Genomic DNA, 23096 nt, shown 5'->3' with positions numbered 1-23096 from the left:
AAATCAAATGGAGTACATTTTTAAAAGAAAAGTCAAGTAGAATAAAGTTCCTAGAAAGCTGTCTGTTAATATCCAAATTTGGGGAGGTGGTTTTTAAGCAGGAGGGTGACCAACAGAGAAATATGCAATTAGAGACAGCAAGATATAGCAAAACTTAAAAACAAGAGAACATGTAATTCATAGAAAAAAATGAAAAGATGGTTCAGGATGATTGGTTGACTCCTGAGGCAAAGCAGTTAAAATTATTGACACCAGTTGATGGTGGTTCACACCTTTAATCCCAGCACTTCCTAGGCAGAGGCAGTCAGATCTCTATGAGTTCAAAGTCAGCCTGGTCTACAGAGCTAGTTCCAGGACAGCCAGGGCTACACAGGGAAATCCTGTCTGGGGAGGGGGAGAGGAGGCGGCTCTGGGGCTGGAGAGACGGCTCAGTGGATAAGAGAATTGACTGCTCTTGCAGAAGATCAGGACTCAGATCCCAGGACATACATGGTGGTTCATAACCATCTATAACTCCTGGACCCCGGAAATCTTACTTCCATGGGCACTACACCATGTGTTACATGCATGCAAGCAACACACTCACACACATAAAGTAAAAAAATCTTTTTTAAAAAATAATATTGGCTCTGGATGTAGCTTTTTCTCGGATCAAGTCTCAGCTCTGCCACTTCCTACCAAACAAATAAAGCAAAAGGCTAGAGGACACAATTTGTGAAGGACTTTGGCCCTGGTAAGCGATTTCTGTTTCATCCTATGAATAATAGAAATCCAGTGGAAAGTACAGTCAGAACACAGGGTCTGTATTTTATAAATATTACTCTGGAAATTGATGATGATGATGATGATGATGATGATGATGATAATAATAATGAACAAAAAGAGATACAGGGAAATTAAATTTGAAAAAGCCAAGGCCACTATTAGTGAACTAACAAAATTCCTTATAAATATGTTTTCACTCCTACTAGTCCAAAGAAAAAGGTTATTAGTGATAATATTCATCTTCACAAATAACAGTAGTTTGTACGAATAATTTTAGTATATCATCAAGTCTTTCTTGCTGAAATCCTTTCAGTTTTGACAGAGTATCTAGAAACTTATTCTGCACAGCAGCAGACAGCATGCAAACTGTTTTATCCCTACTGACTCCTTCATCAAATAAACCCTTCTGGTTTATAACAGGGCTGCCCTTGACTCCCGTACCCTTGCTTCCACAGATAATAGACACAGAGTCACTTGAATGTTCAATAAAGAAAGGCCTTGAAAAGACCAAGGCTGCGATTCAGTGGCAACTCACATTTGTAGCATGCTCAAGATTTGGGTGCAATTCTCGGAATTTTTTTTTTTGATGTCTCAATTTTGGAAACACTATAGTCTGTTTTTCCTAGTTAAACAAGTCTTTCTCAGTACTCATTCAAAAATAGGTATAAGATCATATTTTGGCCTCTGATAAATAAGCTCATATAGGGGGCCTGCTACCAAACCCCTTATACCAGGCCACCACCACTTCCTAATAAACCAGGAAACACAATCCTTGCTTTGTTTTGTTTTGTTTTTTACCTCCCCAGAGTTGTATCACACAAAGCACAACTCATTCCTCCAGAACTTCTACATTCTGATCTGGTCCCCATTGTTCTTCCCCCAGCTATGTTCTCCCTAAATTTTCTCATTTTCACCAGTAGGAGTGACTGATGAATTCTCAAATATGGAGGGGGATTCTTTGCCTGAATTCTTTCCTGGGGAAAAGATAGCATATAGCTTTGGATCCTGGGCAACTCACTCTGTATAGACGTAATCCTAGCTCTACCTCCTATTTCTATATATTGTGGCTAGTTACGGTGAAGCTAATGATGGTGCTACTGCATAGGATTTCTGTGAGTAATGAATGATTTATGAGAAACAATGAATAAAGTCAGGAATATTATAAGAATAGAATATTAACTAATGCCACATGCTAAGCCCTGGAATCAGGAATTACTGAGACAGGATCTGAGTCTTTCTACTCCTAGGTTTTATACTCTACTAGAGAAAAGATAAGAAAGAAATAAAAGTGAAAATTACACATCGTGTTGATATTATAAACAGGATTATGGACCAGGAATGGAGACTGGAAATAAGATGCTCACTGAAGGGAGAAAGATGCAAAGGAACCCACAATGCAAGAAGCTGGTCTAGGAGGAAGAGCTTGGAGCATTCTAGAAACAGTAAGAAACCAGCTATGGTTAAAGATTGGAGCACTTGGGGTGGAGTGGTAGAAGTTAAAGTTGAAATTCAGGTAAAAACCACATTCAGCAGAACCTTCTGAGTCCCTGGTAGATGGGTTAATTTATTTAAGTGCCATAGGAAAGTATCAACGTTTTTAAACAGATAAATAATATTAATGTGATCAAATCTATGTTCGAAGAAACTTTCTAGATGTCTGTTCAATGCATAGTGCAAGAGCAATGTGCCATATTAACAGAATTTTAGTCTAGGAATTTACAGGTCACGAAAACTCATCTCCAAAGTCCCTCCCTCCTTCAACAATCAGTGAGTCTATGCTAAATTTAAAATGAAGAGACTTCAGTTTTTCAGCCATACATGCTAAGCACAGAGGTATATTCCTTTATCCCTCTGCATCATTGGGTTTGAATGGGTCAGTCAAGTCTAGTAAATGCTTTTAATGGTTCTTGTTTCATGCCTCCAAATTCCCAAATGCTAATCAACAATTGTCTCCTAATGAAGTGTCCAAAACTAAAAGCAGCATCCCAGGCGCTGTCACCACCATCAGACAGAAAGAGCCCTTACTTCCCTGCTTTACGACAAGTGGCCCGCGTCACATTTTTCTCACAATATTATAAAGCAACTGTGTGTCTAATTTGCTGCTCAGCGTCACCCTTGGGTCTCTGCAACCATTACAATTTTGCAGGTGTTGCCCTCCCTGCAAAAGTTTTTGTTTGCAGTTCCTTTTCCCCAAGTACCTGTACTTGACACTTTTCCAAGTTGAGTGTCATTCTCATTGCCATATTGCTAATGTTTATATTTCTTTGGCCTGTCCTAGGTTCTGCAGCATGACTTCTTTTAAAGTCATCTGAGAATTTCATTAATTTAGTTGTGAACAGGGCGTAGCTAAAGAAGAATTGTTGGGAATCTTTCTTCTGTTTATTTATTAGTTAGGTACTGTTTCCAGATATGTTGAATAAGAAGAAAGGACGAGAAGAAAGGATGGAAGGAACAAAGAGGGAGGGAAGAAAGAAAAGAAAGAAGGAACATTAAAATTATAGGAACATTGTAAGTAAAACCATGCAAAACTTTATATGTCACTGAACAAAAGTATAGTAGGTAGTTGTAACATAGTATAAAATACTGGATGTGATAGACAAATCTTGAACAACCAAGTATTTAATCACTCTGTAGTTGAATGTCCTCTGCCACAAATAGAAATGGTAATGATATCTACCTCCAAAGATTTTTCTGGAAATTAAATAAGTTACTTTATACCTAATACGCAATACTCTGTCAAAGTTGCCTGGAATTACTATACCATATTCCTAACTTTAATTTTTATTTTTATTTATTTATTCATTTATTTATTACCTCCTTCCCTGTTTTTTGTGTGCCCCTCGTGTGTGTGTGTCCCTATGTGTGGTTGTGTGTGTGCCTCGTGTGTGTGTTTGTCTGTGAGTGTGTGTGTGTGTGTGTGTGTGTCTCTGTGAGGGGATGTCTCTGTGTGTGGGTCTGTGTGTGTCACCCTGTATGTAGGTGTGTGTGGGTGTGTGTCTTTGTGTGTGTCTGTGAGTATGTGTGTGTATATGTGTGTGTGCCTCATGTGTGTGTGTCTCTATGAGGGTATCTATGTGTGTGGGTCTGTGTGGGTCTCCCTGTGCGGGGGATGCCGTGTGTGTGTGTGTGTGTGTGTGTGTGTGTGTGTATGCGTGTCTCTGTGGGAGGCATGTCTCTGTGTGTGGGTCTGTGTGTCTCCCTGTCTGTGGGTGTCTGTGGGTGTGTGCCTCATGTATGTGTCTGTGTGTGCATGTGAGTGTGTGTGTGTCTCTGTGGGGGTGTCTGTGTGTGTGGGTCTACGTGTGTCTCCCTGTGTGTGGGTGTGTGGGGATGTGGGTGTGTGCCTCATGTGTGTGTCCATGAGTGTCCGTGAGTGTATGTGTGTGTGTGTGTGTGTGTATGTGTGTACTCAAGAAACAACTTGCAGGTGTGTTCAGAGGACACATCGCTCCTTCCACCATGCTGATTCCAGAGTTTGAACTCGGGTCTTCATTCTTGACAGCAGGCAGCCTTACTGCTGAGTCATCCTGCCAGCTCTGTCTTCATAACTTTTTACATCGTAGGCTCTGCACCAGGGAAATGCAGATCAAACCTACATTAAGATTGCATCTCAGCCCTGTCAGAATGGCAGTCATCAAGAAAAGAGGTGACAAGTGATGGTGAGGACACTCGGAGAGTGGAGTTGGGTGTAGTTGGTTGTTTGACTCTTTTACTCTCTACTCTCTGTTCTTTCCTCCCAAACAAATCACACATGGAGTCTCATTCTTACTTAAGAATGCCCAGTCTTAGCTTGACTTATTTTAGCCAGATTTTCTTTACTTAAATTATCCCATCTACCTTTTACCTTTGGGCTTTTATCTTTCTCTATCTCTTCATGTCTTTTCTTTCCTTTTTATTCCATGTCTGGCTGGGTAGCTGGGTGGTTGGCTGCTTTTTTTCTCACTCCTTCCTTTTCTCCTTCCTTGATCTTCTCTTGCTTCCCGGATTTCACATTCATTCTCTCTGGTACTGCCAGTCCCACCTGTCCTTTCTCCTGCCTCACTATTGGCCATTCAATTCTTGATTAGACCAATCAGATGTTTTAGACAGGCAAAGTAACACAGTTTCACAGAGTTAAACAAATGCAACATAAAAGAATATAACACATCTTTGCATCTTTAAACAAATGTTCCACAGCATAAACAAATGCAACACAATTAACTAATATTCTACAACAAGGGGATATGCATCTCTGGTGGGAATGGAAATCTGGATATATAACCCAAAGGAATTTAAGTCAGCATATCACAGAAATGCCTGAAATCCATGGGGTTTTGTATGTGTCTGTGTGTGTGTGTGTGTGTGTGTGTGTGTGTCACTGTTCACAATAACAAAGATAAAATATCAGCCTAGACGTCTACTAGTTGGTGAATAAATAAATAAAATGTGGTGTGTGTATGTACACAATGGAGTATTATTGACCCACGAAGAAGAAAATGATCTTGCAATATAATGCATGTGACTGTAGATCATCATATGAAATAAAGTAAACTTGACATAGAAAGAAAATATCACATTTGTCTTACATGTGGAATAGAGATTTAAATATACATGCATATATGACATGAAAGAGGAGGGAAAACTATTAGGGGTCAAGGAGAGGGAAATGGAAGGAGTGGACAGAAAGGTTAATGTGAAGGTTAAATCTGAGCCATACCTGATATTATACACGTATGAGAACATAAAAATAAAATTCATTATTTGTATGCTGATTGTTTTAAAGATGAGATGAAGAGAGGGCTCCATGGTTAAGAGCACATACATCTCTTGCAGAGGATCTGAGTCTGATTTCCAGCACCCATCTCAGGTGGCTCATAACCACCTCTAAGTCCAGTCCCAGGGAATCCAATATCCTTCTGCTTCCACAGGCACCTGCACGCAGGTGCACAGGCTCCCCACACAAAAACACATGCATGAACACAATTAAAATAAATTTAAACATAAAGAACAAAAAACTGTAGACTTTGTGGGTGGGGGAACTGGAAAGGTGGCTCAACAGATAGAGGTGGTTGCCCCTGAGTCTGACAACTGGAGTTTGATCTAAGGAAACCACACACTGCAAGTTGTCCCCTAACGTCCACATGAACATCATAACATATATATCCATATACATATGAGCAGACAAAAGTCTCAATGCAGACCCATTAGCGTTGTGATTCACAGAATCACTCAATCAAATAGTTTTTCCAGTTGCTATGAAGGTCATAAGGATAAAGTGCTTGGTACAGAGCAACAGGTGTGAACAGATTGTCATTAGGAATGTCATTAATCTAATTTCACAGTTGTAAAAGTACTATAAAAAATGAAATGTATAAACTTCTATTTTCTCTACATCTCATTTTGAGACATCATTTTCCAGACACTTTTCTCTAAAAGAGCTGGAAATTACACAGCCTCATGTACTTTGAAGGGCTCCTTAATTCAGTGAGTAATCAGTTTCCATTCGTGCCCATCTTCCTAGTCGAATCTAAGCTCCAGTGTAGCAAGGATGTGTTAACATCGAGCCCAGAACCTGACACTTTGCCAATTAACACATTTTTGCCTAGATGAACAGTAAAGGCATAAAGCAAAGCATTCTGGTAAGAGTATTCTGAAACAGAATACTCTTTATGGCTTTGGAAGTTAATGTGATTTCCTTCCTCTCTCGAAGTTGGGGGCTATTATCTTCTAAACTAGGAAGAGAGTGAACGTTTGGTTTCTGGAAGTTATTTCTGCCAGCTCTTCCTTTGGACGATCACGCTAGCTGAACCTGTCCCCAGGAATCCTTGTAGTTACAGCAGAGCTCTGGAAACCCAGTACTTTTCCAGGACCTCGTGTTCAGCAAAAGGAAAAGTACTCAGTCTCTCTAGATTATCTTCACCTGGGGCTCATTAGCCCTTACACTCTGACTCATGAAGGGATGGAAATCTGAAAACTCATTTCACAGATGAGGCACTGGGCTCAGAAAAATAATTGATTTTCTAAGCCTACCACTTGTTTATAGATCTGGTGCAATTGAGAACATGAAGATTCTTATTCCCTCCACCTCCCCCCTTTATTCTCATTATAAACTTACTTTAACGAGGGGCTCAGATGTAGCTGGGTAAAAATTTCACATGTTGTATGCCTGAGGCATGGGCGTACTTGAGAATGGGGTAGGGGGCGGGTAAGAGAAATATTATTATTTTTGGAAGAATTTTCTGTTACATCAGAGGAAAAAATCTTGATATGTTAAGCAGCAGAAGCAGAGTTAAATTTTGTAAATAACTAGAAAATATAGAAAATGCAGGGAGCTCAAGTACGTTTGTTTATCTTATTTATGTATGTAGTAATTTTTAAAAAAAAAATATGCCAAAAGATTACACATTTATCTCTGGTTGTTTTATAGCTTATTTTATTTGTGTTCTTCTGTGTTACATTTTTTCTTAACATGAATATATGATCCCTTTATAAATTCTTTACCTAATATCTTGGGAAGAATTTATTTTTTTTACTGCTCCATTCTGCAAGGTGGAAGGAGCATCATTATAGAGTTCCAAAAATGTCTTACTAGCCACTTAATCTTCCCTGTAAAATGGATGTAATTATTTCTATTTCACAGAACTCTTGTGTACATCCACAGCTTGACAATGAGTGTTAGGTGAGACACTCGTGATGATCAAGTTCTTGGCCTAACAGAGGTGCAAGGGCCCTTGTGATAAACTAGTGTCTTTGTGTTAGAAGTTTTGATTAAGAAGAAAAGAAATTTGCCAGGAGATTTGCATAAGAGATTATAGTAAGGTTGTGTAACTTTGGGACCACATAGAAAGCTTGGGAAATAGAAATCACCCCCTCAAAAAAAAAAGAACAAGAAGAAAATAGAAGAATTTATGAATTTGAAGAACTGGGAAAATATTTTGTCTTCTATTTCTTTTCATACTATCTTATTTTTAATTTCATATATGTGGACTGTATTTACATCTTCCCGCCTTCTTCCACCAACCCTTCCTGTGGCCATCCCCACGGCCAGGCTGCTCCCTCTCAAATTCATGGCCTCATTCTCTTTAGTTATTATTATTACATATACAGACAAGTAAATACATAAATACAACTTGCTGCACTGGTTACTCATGTGTCTACGTGTTTAGAGCTAATAGATAGGGACTGGCTAGCCTATGGGGGTTCTTTCCTGGAGAACATTGATTCCTCTTCTCTGAACAGTCACTAATTGTTACTCTCCATCTAAGGGTAGAGCCTTGAGAGATTTCCCCCATATACGTTCACGTGTCAGTTGATGCTGTCATTTTTCAGGTTTTGTTTGGACAGCCATATTGCCGAGATGTCATGGGAACAGCTTCCCTGTCGTATATAGAATACACTAACTAACTCGCAGCAGGCTCCTGGTCCTTTGGCTGTTACAGTCTTTCCTTTCCCTCTGCTGTGAGCTTCCCTGAACCTTAGACAGGTGTATGGGTTCTGCTGTAAATGGGCACCCCATGTATCTTGACCTTTTTTTTTTTTTTACTACTTTTTAAACTACAAAAATGTATTAATATTCCTAATAATAAAATTTGTTATTATGTGTTGGGGGGCTTAGGCTGTACCAAGTACATTATCCCTGCAGTCCTCATCATAGTTGAAAATGATTCTCCAGTTGAATTATTTTAAACAGTCCCATGGTTAATAGGTAGCAGAGCCCAGTTAGAAGAGGGAAGTGAGGGGCTGGAGAGGTGGCTCAGCAGTTAAGAGCACTTATTACTCCTGCAGAGGACCAGAGTGCAGTTCCCAGCACCCACAAGGAGCAGCTCACAACTGTCTATAACACCAGCTCCACAACATCTGACACTCTCGTCTGGCCTCCATCTACCCCACATGCATATACACAAACAAATACACAAATAGGGTCATACAGAATCTAAAAACACACATGTCATCTAAAGAAAAAGTCAAACTCCTGGGAGTGGGGGAGAGTGGTGTTGATCACAAGGTGAGTAAAGCAAGCAAACCTACACATGTACACATGTCCAAACACACACACAAAATGTGACTTCGGAAGAAATGATTATTTAATTAAATGTAGCACAGACCTATGGTTTAGTCACTTAAGGAATGAAAACTGCTAACAAATGCCTACGGCTCTTTATTAGAATTGCCAAAAAGGGAACTAAATCAAATGTTCTTTAACCAGATGGACAAACTGTGACTTACCCACAAAATGGATTGCACTCATCTACAGGTGGATGGGCTATTGATACGTGCAACTTGGATGGAATTTAAGTATGCAGCATAAGCAGTGGCAGCTCCCAAACAGCTCATACTTGCTATTCATATGACATTCTGGAAAAGGGAACCACAGAGGAAAAAGAAGACGGTGGAACCACCCACTCCCAGTGCAGGTGGAAGTGGGGCCCAGGGTCTACAACTTACTAGGCAAGCTAGCTACTTTGCCAGTTCAAAGGTGGAAATAATGTTTACAGTGGTTGGTACATGAATATGCAGCCATCGGAGCATATATACAGCATTGCATAGTGTAGTGGTGCACATGTATAATCCTTGAATCCAGAGTTCAAGGCTATTTTCGGCAGTTCAATGTGTTCAGTCTCAAAATGCAATGAAACTTATATAGCAATATAACAAGAAAGTGAATTTTGATGCATGCATTTAAGAAATGAGGCATAAAAATAAAGCAATACTAGCAGATGGTGGATACAAATACCATGAGCAATTCAGTGGAAAAATCTCCCAAATCTTGTTGGGGAAAGAGAAAGATGTATGTCTTTACTATGGTGATGGTGGTGGTGGTTACATAAATTTAGATACAACAAAATGATATGAGTTTAACACCAATGTCAGCTTCCTGCTTTTCATGTAAACCGTGGAAGGAACTGAGTGAAAAGTAGAGATACTTCTGTGTATTATTTTTTGTAATTTCTTGTTAACCTATACATAAAGAAACTAATCCTGTTATTACATTTCTTGGACATCATTCCCAGTTGAAACCTGATACTGGCATACACAAGCATGTACATAAAATTTATTCATGAATATCTTTTTAATAAAAAAACTGATATATTACATCCTTGTTCTGAACCTTACATATACATTAGATCCTGAACAACATTTTCCTGGATGTATAGTACTCTGTTTCATAATCGTACCATAATTTTCATAATTTTCAATTCACTGATGAACAAAGGAGTTGAACTTAAATTTAATTTGGAAATTTTTACAATATGAAAGGCTAGTTAGAATTGAGACTAAAATTTTTCACAGATTCAGGACCAGAAATTTTTTAATTAGAAGGAAGAAGACAAATGGCAGAGGAGAAACGCTGGGAAATTTCCTGTGTCGAATGAACAGAAGAAGGCCTGCGGTTCAGATTTACTGCCAGGTAGAAGTTCGCATAAGGGCAGTGAGCAGAACGCAGGGAGGTTGAAGGGGAAGAACTACTGAAGTAGGAGGCAGTGCTCCAAACCAAGCCTTCCCAGGGCTACATCACAGATACACTTAAGTATCCAGGCTAGGCACTGTGACAGTGCGTGCCCATCTTCAGCCTCCTGCAGGGGACCCCTCCCAGGCAGATTCCGATCACCCCCTTCTTCCTCCACCCACACACTCCCCACCCCCGCCTCCAGCCCACGCGCTCAAGGGGAGCACACGTGGTGACCTGCCTGGGGCCGGATTCCCGGCTCCAGCTCCTCCTCCTCCCTCCAGCTCGCACTCGGCTTGCTGCAGTATCACGTGCAATCGCGCCGGGTGCAGGATGGCGGCGGCGGCCGCGGCGGCAGCAGCGCTGGGTGTCAGACTCCGGGACTGCTGCAGCCGGGGCGCCGTGCTCCTGCTCTTCTTCTCCCTGTCACCCCGGCCCCCGACCGCTGCTGCCTGGCTGCTGGGTCTGCGGCCCGAAGACACAGCTGGAGGCCGTGTATCCCTGGAGGGGGGCACCCTGCGCGCGGCCGAAGGCACCAGCTTCCTCCTGCGGGTCTACTTCCAACCTGGGCCGGCGGTCCCCTCCGCGCCTGTGCCTGCACCCTCCCTGGCCCCGGGGGAGAACGGCACAGGCGATTGGGCCCCGCGGCTCGTGTTCATCGAGGAACCCCCCGGTGCGAGCGGCGTGGCGCCCAGCGCGGTCCCCACGCGTCCCCCGGGACCTCAGCGCTGCCGCGAGCAGAGCGACTGGGCGTCGGATGTGGAGGTCCTGGGGCCCTTGCGCCCCGGGGGCGTGGCGGGCTCGGCCCTGGTCCAGGTGCGGGTGCGGGAGCTGCGTAAGGGCGAGGCGGAGCGCGGTGGCGCGGGCGGCGGCGGGAAGCTCTTTTCGCTGTGCGCCTGGGACGGGCGCGCTTGGCACCACCACGGCGCCGCCGGCGGCTTCCTGCTGCGCGTCCGCCCGCGGCTCTACGGCCCGGGTGGGGACCTGCTGCCGCCCGCGTGGCTGCGAGCGCTCGGGGCGCTCCTGCTGCTGGCCCTGTCCGCCCTGTTCAGCGGCCTGCGCCTGAGCCTGCTCTCGCTGGACCCGGTGGAGTTACGGGTGCTGCGGAACAGTGGCTCGGCCGCCGAGCAGGAGCAGGCGCGCCGCGTGCAGGCCGTGCGCGGCAGGGGGACCCATCTGCTCTGCACCCTGCTCCTGGGCCAAGCCGGTGCCAATGCCGCGCTGGCCGGCTGGCTATACGCCTCGCTGCCGCCGGGCGTCGGGGGCACCGGGGAGGACTATGGCGAGGCGGGGGTTCACTTCCCGTGGCTGCCAGCGCTCGTGTGCACCGGCGCGGTATTCCTGGGAGCCGAGATCTGTCCCTACTCGGTGTGTTCACGGCACGGGTTGGCCATTGCCTCGCACAGTGTGTGCCTGACCCGGCTCCTCATGGCTGCCGCCTTCCCGGTGTGCTACCCGCTGGGCCGCCTCCTGGACTGGGCGCTGCGCCAGGAGATCAGCACCTTCTACACGAGAGAGAAACTACTGGAGACTCTGCGGGCCGCGGACCCTTACAGCGACCTGGTGAAGGAAGAGCTCAACATCATCCAGGGCGCCCTGGAGCTGCGCACTAAGGTGGTAGAGGAGGTGCTGACCCCACTTGGGGACTGCTTCATGCTGCGCTCCGACGCTGTGCTTGACTTCGCCACAGTATCCGAGATCCTCCGTAGTGGCTACACTCGCATCCCTGTGTATGAGGGCGACCAGAGGCACAATATTGTGGACATTCTGTTCGTTAAAGACTTGGCCTTTGTGGACCCGGACGACTGTACCCCGCTGCTCACAGTCACCCGCTTCTACAACCGGCCCCTGCACTGCGTCTTCAATGATACCCGGCTGGACACGGTGCTGGAGGAGTTTAAGAAGGGTGAGCAGTGGTCTTTAACCTTCCCCAGCTCCTATCCCCCTTCAAAGATACTGCCTTTCATAACCATGAGAGGCTTCAGGTACCCAAAGCAAACCTCTGATCTATGGAGCCAGAAACTCCAGGAAGGCCTGTTATTGGCTCCCTAGATATCTCATGCTTCTCTACCTTCCTTGCAGCTGGCTGAGCCCCAGGCCTCTTCCACTCTACTTGGCTCACGAGCTAAACCATATTCCTCATCCATTGTCTCCCAACTATAATTCTTTCTGCAGTCTACTAAGCACCAGGTACTGTGAGATTGAGCCCAGGTGAGCCGTGGGAGTTTATTGCAACTTCCCCACCCACTACAGGGCTCCCTCTATAGAATCCCACAGCCTTTGCCTCAAATTCCTGAAACTGGAGGTTCCCTGTTTCCAAAGAGAATGAACTCCATTGCTGGACAGCTCCAGCTGCTGACTGTGTCTGCCATACAGGGAGCAGAAGCGTTGGTCTCTTTCGAAAGCCTCCCAATTCTGCCCTTTGAGAGAGGGAGAATAAACACCAGACTCCTTAGACGTTCTTCTCCCTCTTTAACTCACCAGCAGCCATTCATCTGACACACAGATGACCAGGTTAGGGACTGAGAGTTAGGTCTTGGCACTTCCAGGAGCTCTAGCTCTTCACAGTAGTAGGGTAGGTAGGGACTTAAGGAAATATTTATTCCAAGGGAAGACCCAAGAAAATTTTCACCCAAATTAATGGGTTTCTTTCAACACCATCAGTATCTCCCCCATACCACCTAACCTCAAAGTATGGTGCTAAGCAAGCTGTATGACCATTGACTTCTTGTGTGGGTTTGTCTTTGGAGATTACCTTCTGGGCCTGAGTACAAATTCACTCAAGAAAAATCAACCTGGATACTTTAGAGTTAGCCCTCTTGGCCTTGTGTTTGCCCTGCCCCTTGTTTACCAGATCAGGCCCAGAACTATCCCCTAGTTTTTGTTTTTAATCAAATCTACTTCGAGGGGTCACCATTGAGAATATTCAAAACACAGTCTCATGTCTTCTCTGTCTTTCTCAGCATTGGCTGAGCCCCAGGCCTCTTCCACTCTGCTCAGCTCACTGGTTGCCATATTCTGATTCATTGTCTCCCACTTGTGGTTTTTCCTTGAGGCTTACCAAGGCTTAAGTTTCTGCTGAGAGCAACTCCAGTGCATTTGAGAAAGTGCCTTGTTGTCATGTAGTGCCAGAAGACATTTTTAAAGTATTTTTATTAATTTTTCTGATTATTTTATATAGTGCATTATGATCATATTCACCATCATTCTTCCTCGTGACTCCTTCTGGATCCACCCCACCTACCCACTCTCCCAACATCTTGTTCTCTTTTTCCCCATATCCACAAGAGTATGGTCAACCGTCCAGGGGCTACACCCTGAAAAAACACTGCTACTTCCTGCCCCCCAAAAGCATCAACTGCCTATTAGGAGCCCCTCCCCATCTAAGCTTAACTGTTGACTGGCTTGATCTTAAGCAGATCTTACGCAGGCAACCACAGCTGCTGGGAGCTCATGAGTGCAGAGGTCCTGTCGTGTCCAGAAGACAGTTTCGCTCTGGTCCTCCCCAACTCCTAGGTTTTACAGTGTGTCTGCCCCCTCTTCTGTGATGGTCCTTGAACTTTACGGCAGGTGATACAGATGTCCCATTTATGGCTGCGCACTCCACTAATACTTACTCTCTGTGCTTTGACCAGTTCTAAGTTTCTGTATTAACCACCATCTATAATACAAAGAGACTTCTCTGATAAGGTCTGAGAACTATTCTAATCTATTGGTAGAGATACAAATTTAGAGGGCAAGTTGACTCTATGTCTATTTAGCAGAAGAATTGAATTCATGGTAGGTTTTCTCTCCCCCACTGGGGCCTGCAAGCTCTCCAACCATGGGTTCTTAAACAGATTTATAGTACCAGGCATGTTTCCTCTTGTGAAACAGGCCTTAAATCCAATCAGAAAGCTCAGAAAGCAGTATGTTACCCCCATAACATCCATGCCACTATTGTGGCCATGGCTCTATCTTAACACAATGAGTCTTTATTTTGGTTCACAGGGCTCATAGCTGGGTAAGACTGTTGATGATTTTCCCCCCAGCCATCTGCATAGCAACTTCCAATACTCTGAAAACAACCTGCAAGGAAGCCTCCTAGTCAGTACCCACTTGATTCCCCTGTAACTTGTTTTCAACAATAAGGTTATACCATCAAATTCTAATAGGTAACCAGAGCAGTGGCAATAGCCTGTAGTGTTTGGTGGGGGGTCTCCAAAACAGCTCTAAGCAAAGTCTCAAGGGGTGGTATCCTACCGGATGTACTGAAATTTTTAGTTCAGAAAACATTTTTACTGAGACTATGGTTTCTTTCATTTATCCACTCAGTATCTATTGATACACAGTTTTGGGTAACAGTGGAGGCAAGACTACCTTCAGGAAGTTAACAGTCGATGAAGTATCTAAGGTTAATAACAGCTGTCTTTAGGAGCAAACTTTGTGTTCCAGGAAGAGTTGTTCAGAACAGTTGATATTGATTTAGAATGCAGAATTTCCAAGTCCAGTCTGAAACAAGTTTGCTCCTATTCTATTAACAGTCTATTATTAGACAGATCATTAAAGAGAAGTAGGCCATGAGAGCAAGCACTAGGCCAACAAAGGCGTTTCTCTATCTTCTCAGAGCCCTGTTACCTCCTTGGCATGCCATCCTCGAACCCAAAGCATGGGACTCGCATGGGAGCTTATTGGCAATGCAGAATTTCATGCCCTACTATAAATTTCCTGGATGAAAATCTGCATTTTTAATAAGTCCTTGTGTGACTCTCATTTATATTAAAGTTGGAAAGGAATTAAACATCCTCAGAGAACCTTTAGTAACAGCTTGGTAGACCTGCTTAGGGTAGGAGATGAGGAATCGTTAACAAGGAGGTTATATCAGGCTCTAAGTTACAGAACAGTGGCCAACTTATGACTTACGCTTGCACCACATGTTAGGAGAAGCAAGCCAAGTTAAGCTGCTTTTCTTTACATTTAAAAATAACTTTTTTTAAGCTAGTCTTTAATACCTCTTCCGTTTCCCTCACTTCCTCGAATCTCAAGTAACTTAACCATCTAAATGAATCCCTTAGGAGGTGAAAGAGGAAAATGATTATATTAATAAAAGCAACAGTTGCCATTAATTGAGTGACAATTCTGCCAGGCACCACGCCAAGCCCTTTTTATATTCAGAACAGCCCTCTTGGGTAGGTCTTTAACTCCATTTTGTAGATGAAACAACTAAAGCTAAGATCAATAGCATGACTTACTCAACTGCCCGTAGGCGATCACTGCACTGTGATTGAACGAGGGCTGTAGATGCCCAACACCTGTTCATCTGCCGCCCTGACTCTGGCTACTCCGATCTTGTCCCTGGAAAACCTGGAACTTCTGCTGTCAAGCATGGTGGTGAAACTGGCCCTTTTTCCTGACTTGCTACCCGTAGCTTTAGTCTCTTTGGGTTGAGAATGTAGCTTTAATAATTGTAATAACCACTACCATGAATATTCCACTGTAGGGTTCTGTCTACCTTATCTGATTCTACAGTTACAAAGACTGACCCTAAGACCCAGATAGTTATTCTTAGATTACCAGTGAGCCTATGTAACCCAAATTCAAATACGGATCATATGACCCAACGCGCTTAGTCTATGTAGGATGCTACCCCTGTACTTATCAGTTTTAAGTCTCTAGGGGTGGAGAAAGGGAAAATGGTCTTTCCTGTTGGCATGCCTGCTTCACAAAAAGGGAATGGTATTTCTTCCCACATGACTGAGTTCCTTGATGGCAGAGAATGAATGAATCTTATTACTTTTCTGAGAACAAGCACAGGGACTACTGTGTAATCATAAGTAAACATTGGCTAAGTAGTCATAGACAAATTTCATATTTCTGTGTTTGTGTGAAGGTGAATAAATACAAAATAATCAGGGCTGTCTACTGACCACTGCAAATGTCTCTTCCTTTTCCTCCAGTACAGGCAGCACGGTCCCTCCAGTGTGCTAATTTAGAAACCACTCCATATAACCCATCCTTGCCATATTAAACTTCATCTTGGTGTGTTCCTTGGGAGCTGCCATACCCAAATACTGCAGCCTGGAGTGATCTCAACAACAGAAATCCCTCTTCCCATTCTACTAGATGGTACAAGTCTCAGCTCAAGGTTCTGGCTAACACAGTTCCTGACACATGCTCTCTTCCTGGCTTGCATCTGTCTGCCTCTTTCTGTGTCCCCACATGGCCTGTCCTTAGTGGATGTGAAGAGAGAGCAAAAGAACTCTGGTCTCTCCTTAGGAAAACACCGATTATCAGTATTGCATCCAGACTCTTGGACCTACATAATTTATCCCACTATTTCTTCCATGTAGATTAGTCATTGATTGTATTCAACAAGTAATTACTTTGTGCCGAGGGTGTAGACATGGTAGAGAACACTGTCAATGTAACTTCTTGTCTGCATGGAGGCTTCAACTCTATTAGAAGAGATAGACATTAAATAAGCATAGTAGAAGTGTGGTGCTGGTCCTGACTTGGTACTACTAAGACCATTGCATTGTGATGCTTATTCAGCACCTATCACAAGTGCTAAGGATTAGCTGTGGTTGACTATTACTCCTTTGTGAAAATGTCTCCTAAGATGTTAGGCTTCTTCAACTCATTGTTTCCTTACAGCCTGTCCTCTCTAGTGTCACTAAAATCATCTCTAGGTTTTCATCCTGTTTCAAGCCCTTCAGCAGCTTCCATCATTCAGAGGGTAAAGTCTAAGCAGAGATGGAGCTGCCGGTACCCTGGTGACCTGCTGTCTGACCACCTTTGCGGTCCCAGCGCTCCCCACTCTCTGCCGCAGCTTTAGGTACCCACGGCCTTGAATTCCATAATAGCACAGTGCTGTGTCTTATCTGTCCCCTTCTCATACTGCATGAGAATATGATGGGCTAGATACGCATGTCCTGAAAAATCCAGCACCAGCTCCCTCTTTAATACTCAGGTTAGGGGCCACCTTTTCTGAAGCATCTCTTATAAACCTCAGTTGTATCCATTTTTGTTGTTCTATATGCCTGTATAAGTGTGTGTGTGTATGTGTGTGTGTGCGCGCGCGCGCACAAGAGGACAAATCAGGGTATCATTCCTTAAGAACACTGTCTGTCTTATTTTGAGGGCAGTATCTCTCATTCGCCTGGAACTTGCCCGTTAAAGTAGGCTAGCTAACCCATGAGCCCTGGGGATTCCTCTGCCTCTGCCTCTGCCTCCACTTCAGCCTCCCAGCACTGGGATTACAGTGTGGGTCACCATACCTAGTTGTCTTATGTGGGTCTAGCTATTTAAGTAGGTCCTTGGGGTAACTGAGGTTATCATGTTTACAAGGCAAGTATTTTACCAACTGAGCTACCTCCCCAACTCACTCTGTGTCTTATTAAAGGAGCAATATGGACTCAGAATCTTCCTGTGTCAGCCTTCTGCATTCTGGGATTACAGGCATTCACCACCACGTCTGGCTTAGTACATTATAAATGATTTTTGAAAGGCCGAATAGATGACTGAGGAGCTAAGCTATAATATATAATGTAATAGATGAGTTCTGCAGAGCTCTAGCAAATGAATCTTTAATTGTCTTTAACCTAATAGCTTTGGCCTATAGAGCAGGACATATTAAACTTTAAATAGTAGAGGAAAAATACAGCCTATATTGTTTTTCTGTCTCTTTAGAAACAACTGTTACAATTCCTTTTAGTATTCAGAGTATTCTTAGACAAGACACAGTGATGTACACCTGTAGTCACTTAGAAGTAGAGGCAGAAGGATCTCAAGTTCTAGGCCAGTCTAGACTACATAGACCAAAATCTACAAAATCTACCCCCAGAAACCTACTGCCAAAAATAATATTCCATTCTCTTTGCAAGCTTAGCAGACTAACTCATGTAACTCATCTTTCACCAGGACTTCCCATGACATTCTAAGCCATGAGTCATAGCTCAGTATATAAATATATGCGTAAGACAAACTTATATGAAAACCATGGAGATAAAAAACTATAACAGACATGTAAAGATGCAATTGGAACATGGAAGACAGAACAATTGATTAAATAGCATATTTTGCTTTCATAAAAATACTGAAGTTTATAGATTTCTACACTTTATATAGGAAAAAATTAGAAATAAAAAACAGAAATGTTAAGACATGTAAAAAGAATCCCATTATCAGGAAATAACTTTTTAAAGTTTTACTTTTATTTTCTGCATATGTGTGTTTCCCTGCTTGTCTGTGCACCATGTGAGTGCACATGAGGTCAAAAAGGGGCATCAGATACCCTGGGACTAATATGGGTGCTGGGAGTGGAACCCAGGCCCTCCACAAGAGCACATTGCCCTTAAATGCTGAACCATTTCTTTAGCCTTTCATGAAATAATTCTTACTATTATATTAAATATATACTGCACATAATCACCGCCTTAAATTTTTTTAAAAGAAAATAAATGGAAAAGGCAGGAGCCCACTACAATCTACCATTCCAGTATAATTCCTAGAGTCATTCATTGTCTTATATATTATTTTCACTACAGTTTTCTCAAGATTGAGGACTATAATTTGGGAAACCTAGTTTATAATATGGACACTTTGAGGTTTATTTTACTTAACATAAAGTTTACTCCATAGTAGACTAGTTTAAGTGAAAACGAACTCTGTGTAGACCCAGAAAAGTAATGAAACTGTATTCTGAATTCCAAGCCCATGGGCTATATAGTGTTGATGGTTAACTCTGTTAAATGATATATGGTCAAATACTAACATGCTCTTTGCCCCTCAACCCACCTATGCTAGTTACTGTGCCTGAAGACTAGCGTGTCTATAAAATGACCTATTGCTATCTTATACACAGGCTTTGCTCATCCATTGATTCATTCAAACACATTTTTGAACTGTGAAGACAGGCACTTTATTATGTTCTGGGAATATGGTGATAACAGTCCACGATTCCTGGGTCTTCTTTCACAGGATCTTTACCCAAAGTGTTTCCAACCACCAAGGAAATGTCCCTGGCCCACTTGTAGATTCTAATTTTTTCACTGATGAGTAATTGAAAAGTCAGTATACCCCAAATTCTGGAATGGAATATGTCAGTAGGAAGAATTATCATTCCATTGGTTAATTCTATAGAAGTCTGTCAAAAACATTAATGCTTCAATTAGTATCATTGAGTTACAATATTGAAGTGCACTGGTAAAATTAAATGTAGGATGTTATTAAATATGTTAGCATTGCTAAATAATTAGTGAGATTTAGAATGAGCTGTGAGTCACCAGAACAAACAGTAGACAAAGCAGAGTCTGTCATGCACAGGGAGAAAGTAAAGGAAAACAAGGAAAATGAAAATAACTATGTAAGATGACAAAATTGTAGGTTTACTTTTCTGTCTTAATATTTTCCAGTGTGGCATTATAATGTTTTTCTGCAATATTCTCCCTGCCCATGGTTTGCCCCAAACCAGTCTGGCAAAAAAAAAAAAAAAAAACCCACATAATCAGAGCCCAAGGAAACATTAAAGAACCTGAGTGGAATTCTAATTCCGGTGCTTCCTTTTTTTAGAGTTAGCCTTCCTCCCAGGCCACGCCAGCTCTTGTTGTCAGGCTGCCTTTTTATCTAATCTAAATCCCACAGGCTGCAGCTAAATTCGATTTCTTCTTTTTATCATCTCTCCTGGGTTCTCTCTTATTCGAAAGATACTGTGTATTATTGTAGCTCAGCTCAGTTCCATGTTTAACCCCCCAGATATATGTGGCCATGCTTCTAACTTCTTTCCAACCTCCGGGTTTCTTAGAAGAGGGTCTGCGTGCTCTCTTGGTTTCTCCCAAACTGATCTGCCTCTAGGCACCCCTTAGACACTAGGAATCTTCAGTCCTCTCATTGTCTGGTTCCTGTTCCTTATCAGCCTGAGATTCCTTCCCATTCTTTCCTGCCTACCTTCCATGTATTGGTGGAACTTTGTTCTGTATGGGGATATAGTAACCAGGCAAGCACCCTTGTGGGCTCTTGGGGCTTGCAGTTAAACAGAGAGGAGAACGCTAGCTGATAAATTATTACAAAATGGGTTGTAATTTGAACAAAAAGTATGTGGCAGGCAACCTAAGCTGGTTACTCCCCAAATATCTGAACTGAACCCTAGAGGATGGGAAGTAGTTTCTCCAAGCAAGAGGTCCCCAGAAGATGGAAGCAAATGTGCAAGACTCTGAAGGGAGAAGGGAGTAGCAGCATCCAAGGTTCCCTCTGGGTTGTGCTCCACTTGTTCAGGAAACCAGCCTCCCCTCTGCCTGCCTGTGGCAGCCCAGTTCAGTACTGTTTCTGACAGCACTGGGGCAATGGCAGACAGACGCGCGGATGTAAATGTGGGAACACAAAGGAAGAAAGGGTTTCGGTACAAGGGGTCTTGGTTAAGAGGTAGCCTGGGTTACAGACAAGGGCATCTGAAACGAGAAAGGAGCAGTGAGTCCTTGGGTGATCTGAGAAAATTTCTCTGAGGAAGTACAATTTTAACTTGGCCTTGAAAGAACTGTGATCAGCGATTATGAAAGAAAAAGGCATTCCAGCTGAGACAGGAATCTGAGCTAGGAAAAGACAGGCAGAAGAGAGCCGACAATACATCTTAATGCTGCTAAAGCAATTCTCATAAGCCTGAATCTCTTCCAAAATCGGAAACTAGGAAGAATGAAGCATTCGCCACGAATAATTTTTATTCCTCACGAATGCTAAAACAGCATGTTTCTTCCTTTTGACTGTGGTAGTTCCAAAATCACTTGTACCCACTCTTGCCTTAACTAAGGATCCTAAATATAACCCCATCTTTTTCTTGATGACACAGGACCATGACCGTGAGAATACGGTTATTTAATGCTGCGTTATAACCAGCTCTCTGTCTACTCCTTATAGTTTTCTCTGTCCTCTGTTGTCGGCTGTTCCTTCTCCTTGAGTCCGTCTCAGGCAAATCCTGCCTCCCCAAGCTCCTGCCAGGACCGCTCTCGTTCTGTCCGTCATCAACCCACAGTTTTTTCTCTTCAGCTGAAAATCCAACTAAACGTGTGGGTTATCAAACCATCTGCCTCAGATGCAACAGTTTTGATGAATGCTGGTTAAACAAGTGATAGATTAGACTTGGACAGCGCACCTCAGATTCAGATTGATGGGGAGACCTGGGACACTTCCTTCTGGAGCCAGATTCCAAGCTATGCAGCATTGGACCTCTGGATAATGAGCCCTTACTCTGCTATTTCTGTAGTGTTGCTTAGCAAGCCAAATTGCCAACTGGCTTTGATTCTAGTGACTAACAACTGTTTTTTTCATGCCCTGGTGATGTTGGTTACCATGGTACTCTGGATGACACAGTTGGCTTTTTCATAATTGCCTTTTAGTAGCTCAAGAGATTTGTGTATGTGTGTGTGATAAAGGTGTTGATTATTCTTATTTCTCTAGAACAAGACGGTGACTTCAAAATGTGACTGCAATTCCTTGTTATTTTTAACCAGAAAAAAATGAGTTTTATTTCTTTAAGTCAGTGTGACTGGTGTAGGATTAGTGGGGAAATTTTTTTTTTCTTCTCTTTGAGATTTGTTAGAAGATGAATGGTTGTATAGAAATGGTAAGAACCACATAGCCTGTGGCCTAGTAGCTCTTCCTTATCACATTCCTGTGGGGTGCTCCAACATTAAGATAGAAACATTAGGAATTCAGAGCTCTTAGTTAACACAAAGGCTGTAATTGTTAGCACAGTTAAATTTCTGGGGTCAGTAAGATGTTTCGGCATGTAAAGGTGCTTGTCTCCAAACCTAATGACCTGAGTTCCATCCCTAGGATCCACACGCAGGGGCGGGGAGGCTGAAAGCCAACTCCTGCAAGTTGTCCTTTGACTTCTGCACCAGTATGTGCGCCATGGTACCTGCACGTTCATGTCCCTCCCTCCCCTGGTCAATCCATAAAACATTCTTAAATATATTCTTGTCAAATAGAGGCACCCTGTAAACGTCAAACTGTTCTTGTAGCCTGAGATTATTTAGACTTTGTATAAAATTTTAGAAAAGACCTTTGATCCCAACTTTTAATTTTTACGCTTTATTTATTTATTTTGGGACTGGGTTGACCTTGAATTCCAAATCTTCCTGCCTCAGCCTCTTAAGTGCTAGATTGACAGTCATTCACCAACTTAATTTTAAGAAAGCAAAAACTGAAGCCTTGAAAGAAAACTAATAAAAATAGCAATGATAATCCCTCATGGTTACAGAGCTTTTACATTTGTAAAACTCCTTTCAAAACAGAAACTCAGTTTTACACACTATGACCATGATGTCAGCATTTGTTTGAAATCTCCATTATGTGGATGAGGCACACAGTCCGTGGCAATCAAGTGTCTAGAGTTAGGATTAGGCCTAGGTTTAGTTTGGGCCAGTTTTTCTCATACTTAGTTGTGTGTAAGAACCACTCGGGATCTCAGCGAAATGCAGAGTCTACCTCTGAGGACTACGGTGGGGCCTGAGTTCTGGAGCTAGAAACAAGTCTCCAGGTGCTGTCGGCCCTCTGAGCCAAGGACCGCACTTTGACTAGCAAGTGTCAAGAACAGTAGTCCTCGAACTTCCGAGTGTGTAAGCATCTTCTTCAGAGTTCGTTTTTTTTTAGATTGTCTGGACCCTCACCTCGCCCTGCGATCCTGATCCTGTGCCTCAGAAGTGGGGGTCCTGGAACAAGTACCCGGGTAGTGGTCACATGGTAGCTAGTCACTGATGTCTGGCAAACGCTCTGTGGATGCCGGAAAGAGCTTAACGGAAGCCTCCGTGTTTCACAAGGTGAAGGTCATGAGTGCTGCAGAAACCATAAAATTACTTCTGCTTCCCTATTCATGCTCTCTGTCACCAAGCAATATGTCCTCCTCCCGGCTTCTATTTTCACCTTACCAAAG

The 23096-nt window shown here is 43.1% G+C and overlaps 1 protein-coding gene across 2 annotated transcripts in view; it reads left to right on the top strand.

Annotated features, from left to right (window-relative positions):
• The first annotated feature begins 10509 nt into the window (after positions 1 to 10509).
• The window catches only part of Cnnm1 (cyclin and CBS domain divalent metal cation transport mediator 1), a 59074-nt gene continuing 46487 nt past the window's right edge, over positions 10510 to 23096 (top strand). For both annotated transcript variants that reach the window (XM_085693959.2, XM_085693958.2), the window contains exon 1: positions 10510 to 12098. In XM_085693959.2, coding sequence (XP_085550085.1) covers positions 10526 to 12098 — 1573 coding nt within the window. In that variant the 5' untranslated portion in view covers positions 10510 to 10525. The remainder of the gene's footprint in view (positions 12099 to 23096) is intronic.

Source organism: Myodes glareolus, chromosome 7 (genome assembly GCF_982192425.1).
Source record: "Myodes glareolus chromosome 7, mMyoGla1.1, whole genome shotgun sequence".
In the NCBI taxonomy this organism is placed as follows: domain Eukaryota; kingdom Metazoa; phylum Chordata; class Mammalia; order Rodentia; family Cricetidae; genus Myodes; species Myodes glareolus.
This window is presented reverse-complemented; position numbering and strand designations above follow the sequence as displayed.